Source organism: Furipterus horrens, unplaced genomic scaffold (assembly GCF_987537825.1).
Source record: "Furipterus horrens unplaced genomic scaffold, mFurHor1.1.pri manual_scaffold_8, whole genome shotgun sequence".
NCBI lineage: Eukaryota > Metazoa > Chordata > Mammalia > Chiroptera > Furipteridae > Furipterus > Furipterus horrens.
In genome coordinates, this window is record NW_028327178.1 from 8,728,996 (window position 1) to 8,744,071 (window position 15,076).

At 46.4% G+C, this 15,076-nt stretch overlaps 1 protein-coding gene across 1 annotated transcript in view; it reads left to right on the plus strand.

The window, feature by feature from the left end:
- The window catches only part of PIGN (phosphatidylinositol glycan anchor biosynthesis class N), a 71,876-nt gene extending 60,229 nt beyond the window's left edge, over nt 1-11,647 (plus strand). The window contains exons 27-29 of the mRNA XM_090285424.1: nt 671-713; nt 2,259-2,311; nt 10,626-11,647. Of these exons, the coding sequence (XP_090141550.1) occupies nt 671-713; nt 2,259-2,311; nt 10,626-10,749 (220 nt within the window). The 3' untranslated portion in view covers nt 10,750-11,647. The remainder of the gene's footprint in view (nt 1-670; nt 714-2,258; nt 2,312-10,625) is intronic.
- The last annotated feature ends 3,429 nt before the right edge of the window (nt 11,648-15,076 follow it).

The window sequence follows — 15,076 nt, forward strand, 5'->3', positions numbered from 1 at the left end:
ATTCAATGCTGATAGAAGTACCTAACATTAGCATAGATTTGCATGTTCTTCTTGATGAGTTTAAGCTTGAACTAGGTTCAGCATATTATTATGCATGTGCCATAATAAAGAAGATATTTTTCCCACTGTTTAAAAATAGTAGAAATCTCGTTTCCAGTTTAATTTTTATATTTTTCAGGATATTTAAAAAAATTTAACATTGAAAGCATTTATACCTTGTCAGTATCACATAAAAAAACTAGTAACTAATGGTACTTTCTTGCATTTATTAATGGGTACTTTTTTAAAAAGAGATTTTAATTAATGTTTAAATAAAAAGCTGGGGATATATGGAATGAGTAGTAGAAGGCTCATCAAAATGTGTTTGTATATGTATGTATTTGTATATTTGTGTGTGTGTGTGCCAACACCTTGATCTTAGACTTAGCCTCCAGAAGACAGACAGAGAGAGAGAGGAGAGAGAGAAAAGCATCAGTTTGCTCTTCTACCTAATCATGCACATCACTGGCTGCTTCTTGTGTGTGCCCTGAATGGAGATGGAACCTGCAACCTTGGTGTGTTGGGACAATGCTCTAACCAACTGAGTACCTGGCCAGGGCTCATTTTGATTTTAATGTGTTTTTTAAATGTGCTTGTTGTATTATGTGTAATTTTTCTTTATTTTTTCCAGTCTTTTTCTCATAGTTCTCGTCATATCCGACATTATGGCTTTGGTAAGACTCTCTTGGGTATTCAGTATAAATAAAATTGGGAAACTAGATGCTGAGTTAATTTAATGAAGATGAATATATGAGTGCATTTCTGTACATGAAATCTTTAGATATTGAGTTATATGTGCTGGAATAATTCACATATTAATTACTTTCTACATGACTTGTGCAGTAAGTGTGCTCTCGTTAAGGTGTCAAAAGTCTTCTTACTTGATTTATTCAAATGTGTCATTTTATACCTAGTCCTCCATGGAGCACTGTGTCTGAATGAACTTCCATAGGAAGTTAACAGAAAAGTTAACTTTAGGTGTAGGCAATACATTATTTTCCTACTTGAAATGTTGACTTTTTTAAACCATTTTTTCAGATTGAAAAAGAAAGGAAAAAAGGTAGGGAGAGAGGAGAGGAAGGGAAGAGGAAATAGAGCTTTTCAAGTGGGAAGATGTTACTAATAGACCTGTAAGTTCAGGGCGTCCCCAAAACTAGCCTCAGGTTAGATAATTCACTAGAGGGACTCACAGAACTCACTGACGACTGTCAGATTCACAGGTATGGTTTATTCCAGGGACGGGGTGCAGGTTAAAATCCGCCATGGGAAGAGACGCAGAGGGCGGAGCCCAGGAAAGGTCGGGGGGCCGAGCCTGGTCGTCCTCTCCCTCTAGGGTCAGGACAGCATTACTCTTCCAGGATCTCTGTGCGACATACGGAGACTGCCAGCCCAGGTCACCAGATCCGTGGTGTCCAGACGTTATTGGGGCTCAGTCGCGTGTTGTTCCCCTGGCTGACCTTTAATCCCCACTCCTGATGGGGGTAGAACTGATAACATGCGGTCCAACCCCCAACAAAAATCACATTGTTAAGCTGTTCAGTGATCAGAGCGCCCCCCGCCCCGGCAAAACATTTCCCATCAGGCACGACAGTCCAAGGGCCTAAAAATCACCTCGCAGTAGCTGAGGGCAAAAGACAGGCCTCGTTTGGGTCCGGTTCCTTCTTCCTGCCGCGGCTTCCTCTGCTAGAACGAATTCGAGATAACTTCTCATATGAGATTCCTGGTCATTGGATTTAGATGAGAGCATTTCTGTGTTGTTTGGAACCAGGTATTCAGTACAGGCAGACCTCTGAGATACTGTGGGTTCAGTCCCAGACTGCCAGCATAAACAGGGTCACGATAAAGGGAGTCATGATCTTTTTGCTGGTGGAGGCCCTCTTGCCTTCAGTTTATTTAACGAAAGGACTCACACACTATCTGCGAAGAAGCACAGTAAACCAAAGTGTAATGAAACAGGGTATGCCTGTACGTATATTTCTGAGATTGACCACACCTAACATTAGACCAAATCAGCTTTCAGTTTTGCTCCCAAGGTGGCAAGTAAGCAAGATGTTAATAGAAGAGAATTTAAATTCTCTGATTTCAGAGGTTATATACAGAGTTAGATTGCTTAATTTCACTTAGAAAGGGATTAGTGTCGGGCATCATCTCTCACCTATCCCTCCTGTTTTCTCTACCACTTTGTTTTTCATGGGACCGTATTGTGTTTTATTTTACAGCACTTCTTCTTCTTGGTCAAGGATTATGGCAGCTGGCTTGATATTGGAACAAGGTATAGTATATATTCACACAGAAATTCTTAAGTGTGCAGGAAAAAAGTAAATTAATATCTTAGTATAGAAGATGCCAATTTGATTTTGGAAGTAAGCATAGCAAGTAGCAGTTATTTTAAGCCTCTGGAAGTGAGACCCATCTCTCCCGTTCTGGGCATTGACCCATTAGCACGTGTTTCCTGGGGATGGTGTGTTTACAGACGTTAAGTGTGGAGAGGCTGCAGGGCAGCGGGAAGTGAGGGGACGCTCCCTGAGTCGGGCGCTCGGGGGAGGCAGCTCACAGTCTGTCCTCGCCGTCCTTCCATCTTGCTTTAGAAAAAGGAAGCCATCCGAGTTCCAGCGCGAAGTTTATGTAGCAGTTTAAAGTGCACGGAATCATCACCTGCCTCTTGGAGTCTTTCATGTGGGAGCACTTTAACGTGTTAGATATATAGGTTGATCTGAATAAAAAGCGGGTTCCTCTTTATCATGATCCGAATGTCAATGACTGCCATAATCTGTTACGTTTCTTTTTAAGAAGAAAGCAGTTGATCCTGTTGCCTTTCTGTGTTCGAATGCAATGGGAGACAGGATAGATTTTTGTGGACTGGTTTCATTTCTGTTAGTGTTTCTTCAGGTCTTGTGTTGCCGGGAATCATGTGGGTCTGGGTGAGACCCTGTGTTAGACTGTGTGTCGCCGCCTCTTCCGGCCTCTTCGGCAGCTCTCGGCTGGCCCTGCCGTGTTATTTGCATCCATGTGTGCACCCCCCCCCCCGCCCCCCGCCTGACGTGACTCTCTTTTGTCCCACACGTGCTCGACACTTAAGCAGAACTGCACAGACGATTGGTCTTGGTTTCATTGCTCCTGAGTTTTCATGGCTCCGCACTGGGCCTCTGATTCCACCGTCCAAGCAGATAGTGGGTCAGAGCGCAGGCTTGAGCCCAGAGCGCCTGGGATTGAACTGTTCCTGCTGCTTTTTAGCTGTAAGACCATCAGGGAGTGAGTTCATCTCTCTAATCTTTCCAGTTTCTTGTGGTCACTTTGAATGAATTAATCCATGTAAAGTACTTAGCACAGTGCTTGGCATTTAATAAGCTTCAATAAACAGAAGCTATTATTATCATTATTCTGTAGTTCTTTTTGTCCTTCATAGTGTTTCTTGTATTTGCCATACTTCTCCTTATTCTTTCCATAATTGGCTTAATTTATATTCACTTTAAACATAGGTCAGAATTTTGTTTGGAAAGGACTCTAATAAAATATAGCATTTTTGTGTGTGAGACATTTTTATTTTATTTTTAACTGTGGTGAAATATCCATAATATAAAATTTACCGCTGTAACCTTTTCAGTGTCCAGTTCTGCGGCACTAAGTGCTCTCACGCTGGTGTGCAGTGTCGCCGCCGGGCCCCCCAGAGCGCCTCTCCTCCTGTGGCACCGAAACTGTGCCCAGCAAACAGCAGCTCCCCACCCCCTCCCCGCCATTCTTCCCGTCTCTGTGAGTTTGGCTACTCTGGGTTGCCTTACAGAAATGACACTGTACAGTGTTTGACCTTTTCTGACTGACTTCCCTCACTGAGCATGTGCCTCGAGGGTCATCCATGTTGTAGCAGGTGTCAGTTTCCTTCTGAAAGCTGAATGATAGGCCATTGTATGTGTCCTCTGACCTTTGGGTTGCTTCTACCTTCCGGCTCAATAAGAACAAAGCTCCTGTGGACATGGGTGTGAGACTCGGACACTGCGGCCGACGGAGCGGGGTGCAAGGGCGGCCAGGCGTGGCCCGGGGCTGGGTGTCGGCGGTGGGACTTAGGCGCAGACGGCCGCGCTGATCAGACCCATCGATTTCCGGGGAGGACCGCGGGCCGAAGTGCATCATTTTTCCCCTCCTTACCAAGGTCCCCCCCACCCCACCCCCCCAATAAGCGAGCCCAGCAAAAGCGAAAGGGTGGAAGAAGAACATCAGCAAACGCAGTCTGACAGATTCCTGGAGGATGGGTAACCGGAGCGAGGGCGCCCCAGCCCGGAGCCTGGCAGGAGCTGCTGCCCATGGAAGGGGGAGCCCGGAGCGGGGCGGGAGGGGGTCAGACGGGACCACTGCGGGTCTGTCTCCCTAATGGTGGCGCCCGCAGCCCGCCGCCTCCCTCCTTGGGGCCCACGTGGATCGTGCTGCCGGCGCCCACTGCCCGGGGAAGCCAAAGGACACCTGCAGCGCAGCGGGGAAGCCGTCCCCTGCTGTGACGCCTGTGGCTGCACCTCGGAGTGAGGCTGTTCCCCGCACCTGCGTTCGCGGCCGCCGCCTCCCCTTAACCCAGGGGCAGGGGCGGGCCCCCTCCTTGTCCTGAAACGTGACAGAGGAACTCCTGTCACATACATACCCCCGTGCTCTCCGTGGATGAGAGCCCTGGCAGGGAGACAGGCTTCCCTATGACCCGCAATGCCATGCCCGCTCGCCCCGGCGCAGGGGACGTGTATGTTCAGAGGGACGTGCGCAGGAACGTTCACAGCAGCTTCTCTCGCAGCGGCCGGGACGGGAGGCCGCCCGGGGGTTCGTCAGCGCGAGTGGGGCGGTGGTGTGCTCCGTCCGGACGACGGACACTGCCTGCCGTGGAAGGGAAGGGAACGGACGGCGCGCTCAGCCGCGTGGACGAGCCTCGGCAGCTCCGCATCGCGCACGGGCGCAGGCGCTGTTCCTCCGTGAAACGCCGGGGCCGGCAGAACCAATTACAGTCGCGAGTCGCGGGTCCGCGGTTGCAAACAGTTTCTCCTAATAGGTGGCCTTTCCCCCTGTTCACTGTGCCCTCTGACGCACGGGAGTTTTTAATTTTGATGTCGTTTTATTTAGCTGTTTTTATCTGTTACCTGTGCGAGCCGTCGCAAAGCTTCCATTCAGCCCCAGCTGTGGCGTTCCTCCTGCCGCGTGTGCGGTCCCTGCAGCCCTGCTCCTGGCGGCCCTTTGTCCGGCTGTTGTGGGAATGCGGTGTCCGCCAGAGGAAATGAAGGCGAAGGGGGGGCTGCAGAGGCACAAAGCAAAGGGTGGGCGCCATTCGGGCCCAGGGAGCCGCCCCGCGGGTCAGCGCCACGTGGCCGCACTTCGCAGCCTTACGGTGCCTGTCGTGTACTCGACGCTAGGCCGGGGGGACCGCGGCAGAACCGCCCTGGGGTGGCGATGCGTTTTACAGCGGGAGCTGCCCGACACCTGCCGTGACCGTGCGGCCGGGTCTACCGGCAACAGCCCTGGCCTCGGTGTCTTCATGACACCCTCATCTCTACAACATGTAAAATCCAACGTGGGAGGGAAGATGACAAAGTCAGAGCCGGTTAATAAGTTACGGGAAACCGCAGTTTTTCTCCATCTCTGCTTCCTCTTCACGGGTCTGACTCCCGCAGGGGCAACGGGGCGCTGGCCCTGAGAGGCTTCTGGAAGGCAGGTGTAGCGGAGGGTCTCAGCGCTCGGCTCGCTCCACCAGCTGAGGGCGTGGACCAGCCTGCGGAGGTCCCCGCAGACTCTTCCGGCCACTCCAGCGGAAATGCCTCCCTGCCCTGCTCTGTGCCTGTCTCCCTGCCTCTTGGGGCACCGTCCCGAAGGCGCCCCTCGGGGAAGGGAGGTGGCTGCGGAAGGCGTGAGGGGTGTGGGAGGGGCAGGGATGGAGAAATGAAGTGAAGGCTGTGTCGGTGAACTGGACTTTCTGAAGGGCATTGCCCCAGTTGCTGCTGCAGCCCTTGTTGGTGAGCTAGATTCTAGAACCTTCCCTTTGCGTCGTGTCCTGCACAGCAGTCATGGCGCACGCCTCTGCGGTGAGCCACGTGGTGCGGGTCTCAGGCGTGGCTCGTGCATCTTCGTGAGCATCTAACTGAATGCCAGGGAGAGGCTTGGGTAACGGGGGAGAAATATGCTTGGAGATTCAGAACTAAAGCACCATATGATGCGATTCACACGTATCAAAACTTTGTTGCACTTTTTCCTGCTTTTTCTTTGTGAGGCTGTTGCCTTCAGGTTTTGGTTTTCTGATGACTCGTGTGTGGATGTGTGTTTGCAGTCCTGAGGCTTTTCTTGTCATGTGGCAGACATCGTTAAGCTTGCTGGCAGTGTTCCCTGTGTGGGAGCCCAGGCGAGTTCTCTCCGTGGGAGCCCAGGCACATTCCCTGCGTGGGAGCCCGGGTGACCTGAACGGGGCTCCTGCACTCATCTCCCTTTGTGACCAATTTCATTTCTAAACTCCTGTATGTTGGTAACACAGGCCCTAATGTCAACCCTTCCATGCCGAGTGTTCCCAGCAATGGAATGTTGTCCTGCTGTCCTCACTAATGTGTTGCTTTATAAATATAGAAGTGGTGAGAACGGGTCCCAGAATTTAAGAGAGAAATGGATGCAGCCCATCCGTGACGTGGTCTGGCATGTGTCTGGGACGTTCAAGGTGCCAGCGTGGTGGCTGCAACGGGTGTTTGAAATGGATTTGAGAGATTCCTCAGCTATTAGTTTCAGGTTAATAAATACTAGTTTCTTTACAAATAAAGACTATTGTGCTCGGGCATGAGGCTTCTAGTGCATCTTCAGAGAAGATTTTACCACAATGAAATTGAGTCAGTATGATCAGCTGAAATGGGGATGTGGGTTTGGTGTTCTCTGGAAAAGCTTACAGTTCCAGGTCTTCTTTTAATGGCCGTGTGAAAAATGTCCTGCCCAGGTCATAAAACTGCTTTGGGCTGACAGAGCTATAACTTAGTATTTTCTTCTTTTGATCATGACACTGTATCTTCCTTCATAGCAGGTCATAAACTTTACAGAGTAGTGCCTTTTATATGGCATACTGAGGGAGGTGCACTTTTTAACCCGGAGGGAAAATGTCTTTGAGGTAGTTTTCATAACTATAAAAACATTTAAATTTATGGTCTAAATGTATTTGATGGAGGTGAACTGTAGTTTGATTTAATAGCACTGTTGGTTTGGACTTTGTTTTTTACATGCACTGTTGTTATACCTTATTAAAATACAGATGGCAGCTAAAATATCTTTCCTCTTTAGATATAATAAAAACTTATGCTTGTGCTCAAATATGTGTTAATGTCCTCCTAAACCTAATTCCTAAGTACCATAAAATATCAGTACTCTCACAGTGAATACTAAGCTTTATTAAAATCAATGATTCTCAGTCTTTTTTCCACCAATACACTGACGAATGTAATCTGCTTCTATGGCCCAGTACCCGGACTGGGGACAATACAGCCAACCTTTGATCACGTTGTACAGGCGGGGCAGGCCTGCCTGGAGATCCGTGTGCTCCTCCACACACCGACTCGGTCTCTCCACCATCACACGTGGACACCTTGAGAACTGCTTATTTAAGTGATGTCAGATAGTCCTGGGGGGAGCGTGGGAACCGCTGAACTCATTCCAGGCTGCACTGTGGTGCTCCTTCACCTCTGCTGTGCGGAGATGACACCAGACTTGACTGATGGGACACAGGACGAGCTGAATGCCTTATGGCTGGCTCTATGGCACAACAAGGATGAGCTTCGCAACTGTTCCTGCCAACAGTGTGGGCTCAAAAGAGCCAAGAATCAATCATCACAGGCCGTTGTAAGGAGTGAGTGAGCTGTGTCTTTTATAAATAGACTTTTGCTAAATCTGAGGATGGGTCACCCACTGGTTCCACAAAACTTAATTTGTTGAGAGATCATCATAGTTAATATTTTGAAATAGTTTAAAATAATAAAAGTGGTAAAAGGCCTAAAAGCAATATCAAATTTAACAACAAAAACCTTCTAGAATGTAAACTCTTTAAAAGCGCTATCGAGGTATAATTCATATGTCAAAATTCATCCATTTTAAGGTTATAAATGACTTTAAGTGATTTAAAAAAATCAATTCAGTGATTTTCAGCAAATTTATGGAGTTGTGCAATCTAGTGTTTGAGCATTTCCATCACCCAGAAAGTTCCCCTGTGCCTCACTCTCATACCCATCCCCAGGTAAGCACTAATCCGCGTTCTGTCTCTGCAGATGTGCCTGTCCTAGACACTGCAGTAAGAATCAGTCATACAGCATGGAGTCCTTTGCATCTGGCTGCTTCTTCACTTAGTGTAATGGGTTTTGGCGTTCATGGTTAATGCGGTGCCTGTCAGTGCCTTCTTTTCACTGCTGAACAGCGTTGCAGTGTATGGATCGGCCATGTTTTGTTCACTTTCCATAACGTAATCTTTTACAGTCCTCATGGGTTTGCTTCCTCTACCTGGCCCCTGACCTCCTGGCCTGGTCTTCCCCATAAAAGCAAGGTCAGGCCGTCTCCCGGGTTTGATCCTCAAGGCTCTCGAGTGGGCCATCTGCACTCCCTTGCTTACTCGTCACACCTCTGACTCCAAGCTTCAGCCCCTGGCCTAGGGAGTAAACCCTCTCATAATATGAAGTTGTGACCATGAATCCAGCTTATTGGATTAAAGATTTTAATCTCAGGAACTGGTATAGATTTTGAAAAGTCCTATGAGAAACGGAAATGGAATAGAGTCGAATATTTATGAATGCAACCTAAGAGTTCTATTGCTAAACCTGCCATAATTTATGAACATCACATACATAGAAATGTGCTGCAAGCTTATTATAGAAAATATTGAAAACATAGAAAAAAATAATAAGCCATAATTCAGTATCTCAGAACCTCTGTTCAGCATGGTGATGCATATCCTTTTAGCCTTAATTTATGTGCAGACATATACGGTACAAGGTTTTGGTTTGGTTTTGTTTTTTTAAGTTGGCTTTCGATAATAACCATTAAATACTGTTGAAAACATAGAAGTTATTGTGACTAGAGTGGTGTGAGGAAAAACATGGCAGGGAGAGTTCAGGAAGACAGACAGCTGATGTCACTCACGGCCTTGAAGGCCACTGTCAGGAATTAGGAATTTATTCCAGGTGTGAGGTGATGCACTGTGCTCTTGAGCAGGGAGTATTTGGTCTGCTGTGCATGTTGAAGCCACACTCTGGTCCTAGTGTGGAGAACGTATCATAGGGACCAGGCGAGGGAGCAGGAAGGTTGGCTAAGAGGCGGTAGCAGTGTCTGAGCTAGAGGTGACGGCAGCTTAGAGTAGGGGAGCGATTCAAAGTGGTGACAGGAGGCTGGATTTGGGAATGTTCTGAAAAAGAGGTGACTGGGATTTGTTCATGGATTGGATATGCTGGGAGATGAAAACAATCAAGGCTGACTCCAGGTTTTGTTTTTTTGTTTTTGTTTTTAAATCTTGAGTAACCAAGTGAATGGTAAAGCCATTTCCAGAGATGGAGAAGGTTCTAGGGCAAAAGGAGGTGTGGGAGATTAAGAGCTGGGCTTCTGGGGCTTGTCCTGGGAGCCTTTCCTGCGGAGGGGCTCTGTCACCAGCACCGTGAGGCCTCCCGTGTGCTGGGGCTGGAGGCAAGGATGGAGAAGGAATATGGCCTCTCTCCATCACGCCAGCCTGGCGGCAGGCCTGCTGAATCATTCTCCCTCCTTCATTGAACGATGTGAAACATGTGAATCCATCATAAATGTAGGCAGTTAAGTGTAACTGGTAGGCATTGTAAATAAATAATGTGCCAATCTGCACTAGTATCAGTGCGGGAAGTCTCTGCTTTATTGTATATTTGTCAGATCTGTATCCTAAATTTCTTCCCATACGTCTACATTTATCATCAAGCCATGTTCTGTGTAGACAGTACAATTTCTGTGTTTAAAAAGACAAACTGAACATTGACTATTGCTGATAGACGAGAAATGGAACTGGGTAATTTTAAGAGTGTTCATTATTCTTTTTCCAGCAGTCTGGGAGACAGTCGCTTTGACTGAGGTTAATAAAGAGACATGGGTTCTTCTTTTTTCCCTTTGTTTTGATTCCTTGACTAAAACTTTGACTTTGCTGAATTTGAGTGTAAGCATCATTCTTCTTTGTTGAGGCTGGTAGTTTTGTCAAAGTACTTCTAACGTATGTCAACATGCGGAATGGCATGCTCTAAAATGTCAGCATACTTAACCCGTGGAGGTGTTGAGTCTGGATATTACTAAGAGGGTCCAAGAAATTGGGAACATTACTTTTTTGAAAGCTAGATTTTGAAATTCAATTCTGTTGGTAACAGTCACAGCTAATACCAGTCAGACATTTGCATAGCAACTACAGTTGTTACTTAAGTTCATCGCTATTTCTATAACAAATTTTTTCTTCATAACATTTTGATATCTGTTTCAAAATCAGTGGCATCCTCTGTAATTCTGTGTATTGGCATGTGCGCTGAGAGACATCGCTTAGAGAAGTCTCAGGCTTGTCCTCGCGTGTGTTCTCCCTGCCCGTGACCTCTCTCTCTCCTTTGCAGCATCAGCCACTACGTGATTGTCATGTCCATGACCATCGTTCTCATGTTTCTCAACGGCCTCGCCCAGCTGCTCACGACCAAGAAACTCAGCCTGTGTGGCAGACGGAAGAGCCACCTCATATGATGGTGCTGACATCTCCATTCGGCATCTGGGTCCTGCTTCTCACTGTCCTTTCAAACTAACAGCTCATCGAAGATTCAGCAGGAAGGCGGGTATTGATGGGTGGCATATTCTGCTCCTTTAAAGGAAACTTCCTGTGGAATTCTGAATCTCCAGGTTATCTGGAACAAAGGAGCTTCCATTTCCTTTAGGTTCTGTGTGTGTCAGACAGTGATTATGTCTGTGGGAAAGGTCTCCCTTTTCATTTCTTCCCTCGAGCTGGCAGCTCTTCTTCCTGATGTTTCTGGGCAACTGTAACAATCTGGCCCCCAACTGGACAGCTTCCTGCGTGCCCAGTGGAGGAGCGCTCCTGGGGGCCATTCCCGATCACACCCAAAGTCAACACAATGGCCGAACTTGAAGGAAATCCCATGTGGTGCCATAAGTATTGCCAATTCTCAGAACTGGTTTTGGAAATAGTTGGACCTACTAAACAATAACACTAGAAAGACCATCAGGAGGTGTTTTACAAATTTACTAAAGCTTCTGTAGGAAAAAAATGTTTGCAGGTGTTTGTCATTTTTCTTCAGGTTACAACAATATTAAGTATCTTAGTGCTGTTTCTAGGGTTTTCATAGCCAACCACCTAAATGCAGGTTTGACCTTCACTTTTCTTTTTTAATTTCTGGATTCTTATGGAATTTCTGGAAATAGAAAAGTAAAAAATGCTTGGTGTCTTGTCCAGAGGAAAAACAATTAAAAGGATTCGTTTTTAATTGTCGATTCGGTGTCTACTAACCCCATAGCTTTTATTATGCATTGTTTTTACAGAGTTCTTTATTTTTTTCATAAGACAAAGTTTATTTATAAAGTCACAGAGGTAGTAGAAGTGAGCCAACTGACCTGTGTGGACTCGGGAAACAAGTTACAGGAGCAAAAGAGGGGCCTTTGGAGGTGAGGAGAGAGAAAGGCAAAGGTACGACACTTCTGCTGGAGGGAAGACGTGGGGGCGGGGGAGATGCGGGCTCTCCCAGAGGGGGAGCACCTGACACAGTGAGGTCAGTGGTTATGCCTCCTGGCGATATTGTAAGAGTCCGTGTTAAAATTGCTTCTCTTACTGGTTGTGAGATTCTAGCCCAAAGACCTAAAGTCCTCTCGTTAAATTTAAACTTCTATTTGTAAACTAATTCCTGTGGACAAAATATTTTGAGAGTAATTTTTTATTTGACTTTTTCATCAAGTGACCTTTACATGTCACTGTAGAGCTGGCCTTTTGCCCATGGTGCGCACGTAGATTTTGACTGGGACTAAGCTTTACTGGTCTGAGCCCCATTTTTAAAAAAATAATAGCTTTTGAATTAAGTTATAGTATTTCTAAAACACATTAATGATGAGGAAGTGCTCTACAAATGACTCAGTTTTTTCAGATGGGGAAGTGAGTGAACAAATACAATTTATTGTATTTATTTATTTATGTATAAATTGTTGACACTGTTATAAATGTCCTCCATTTTCTCCCCCTTTGCCCTGCCACAAATACAATTTAGAAGATTCAAAAATCTGTTTAGCAGCATGGACTTTCTTAATTTCTATTTATGATGAAGTATAATTATAATTTACTTAGGACAGTATTACCAGCGAAAGCATTACAGTATATAACGAAGAAAGACGTATTGATGTCCATATAAGACCTCACGCATCAGTCTGCGATATAAAACCCTGTAGGTAACTAAGAGGCTGCGGTGGCAGGCAGTGACGTTGGCGGAGACCCCAGGAACTTCTCGTTGCGGCAAAGGATTTTTGATCAGATAACTGACTTTATGAACACTTATTTAACTCCTTTTATACCAGTTTTGCCTTTCATCTTTTCCCATATTTTCACCCAGAAGAATTAGCGAATATTATATTACAACACTGTAAAAGGTGCTCAGTGCTTTATCCTTATTTTGCTCTTCAAATACTGTCTTGAGCCAGTGTGAGTTTACAAAGCAGGAGTCAGTGCCTGTCGCTGGAGACTTGTCCTGCTGTTCTGTCCAGATCCCTCAGAATCACCAGAGACAGTGAGGTGGCCCTTTCTATTGCTCAGCTTATCAAACATCTTAAAGTGTTTTTGAAATGCTTATTTTTATATTAAGTAACAGAAAAAAAAATAAAGATTTAAGTAAAACATATCCATGTTTAAAGCATTGACTTTTTCGCTCTATGGATACCAGATTTCCAAATCAAGACTTAGCACATTCGCTGAATAACATTGTTTAAAACAGTAATTTCTGTAAGAATTCAAGGGCACATGTCAGGTTCAGAAAACAAAAAAAGCCGTCTTATGCCCCATGGACCATGAATAAATCTTGGAGGAAACCCTAAGGGCTAAGGGAACTAACTGCGGCCTGTCTGTAATTTACCAAATAGTTGTCATAATGAAAAGGATTTCCTGATCTAATACAGTTGAAGAAGACTTAGTCACGGTCAAACAGGTGGATTTATTGCAGTGCTTAGGGATTTAACTTGGTACATGCATTGTGAAGGGAGGGAGGTAGCGGCCAGAAATGTCCACGTCCCTGACCACAGAAACTCCTCATAATCTCCCTTCGGACAGGTAAACAAACTTCCGAAATGTCCCCATGTGCTTCTGCACTTACAGCCTCAGTTTATCACACTGAGAGAGGGTGCTGTGTACTTAATCGAATCTTGTTTTCTCGAGAGCTGGAAAGCCATTTTCATTTTTACCCTTAATGTGGGGAAACTTGAAGAGGCACCTGCAATTTTCCCCGCCTCTGTATAAATGATGCCTGTTATCATTTGGTCATTCCTGCAGGAACCCTCAATGCTACCAGGGGTCATCCTGGTCACCACATAGCAGCAGCCGCCCTGTTAGAATTTGGACTCAGTCTTTATACCTTATATTTTACATCCTTCACCAGAAAAATAAATTCACAACAAATACTGCTTTCTTGTGATTCGCTGCTATAGACAGTGATTCCTAGTTGAATTTTTGTGCGCGCCTTGGTTTTTCTGTTTCACTTCTCTCTTCCCCTGTTTTCTCTCCTTCATGCCGCTCCTCCCTCCGTCTCAGCCATGTTAGAACCGGTCTGTCCAGGAACGTTTGTCTGCATGAAGTCATTCCCCTTAGTTCTGGAGGTCAGACTCGGGACAGTGTGAGTGTGTGGTGCTCAGCTGGGCCATCGTCTGCGTGGCGTCCGTTCTGCAGTGCGTGCTAGCCCTGTGTCTGGTGTGTTTCCCGGCTTCCCTCGCCACTGCCGACTACCTTAGGCGTGCGCCGCTGACCCAAGCCGGGCCAGTCTGAGTTCTTCGCAGCATTTTCAAGCGGGGACAGAAAATTTCTGAGATTTCAGAGCCACGGATGACTAAGTTAAATTGAGATACTCCAGGCCCCTTCCATCACATTATTAACCAATAAAAAGAGGATTCGTTTTACTGGTATTTCTAGGCACACAAGGACAATGACCAGTCCAATGCTCCCTTTAAAATGTTCATTGTATATGCTTCTTACCTGAGGCGTTTTAAATTGGAGTCAGTGGGACAGAATGGTTCACGAGGTCCCTTGCAGGTCCCTTGGCTACCTTCTCCGTTGCCCATTTTCCCTTGGTTCCTTCCCACTTATTTGTAACTCTTCCCACTTATTCCACAAGTCATTCATTTCCTAAGAAGTCCTGTAGGCATCTCTGCTACTTGCCACCAAGAACTTTAATTGATGTGCGTGCTTTGAATATGTCTGTAAATGTCTCACTTTGATGTTTGCTGCAATTTCTCATTCTGGTTTTAAAATCGTTGTCGTCGGCAGCCGTCCGTCTCGAGAGACGATGGTGTAGCTTCTTAAGAGTCTATCTGCACCGCCGAGAATGGCTATGCAGTCCGACTCGGGAGTGACACGGTATCTGTCTCCTCCCGTGTTGAATCGACATCTTGCGATGACGCTGGAGTGTCCTCTCCAGTGAAGCTGAAGCTACAGAGCCTGGGCAGGGTGATATGGAGGGTCTGCTGTTGCCCATGCAGCAGACCCCCCTCTCTTCGCAGTTGAAGGGTCCAAGGGAAAGACGGAGTCAATACAGCTTGGCTTCAGGTGCGCCGCAGGAGTTGCCGGTGTTGACTACAACGTCAAACCGCCTTAGGGACTCCGGCTCCGGCTTTTCTGTCGGGGTTTACTCCCTTAGCCTTTCCCCTGAAGAGGTATGCCGCAAGGCAGCGGAGGTTTTTTGGAGTCAGAGTTTTCCTTCTCTGATGTGCCCTGACTGGAAGATCGAACCAGCGACACTTAGCTCGCAGGCCGACACTCAATCCACTGAGCCAAACCAGCCAGGGGTTTTAAAATATTTGTAATAAAACTCGTAAC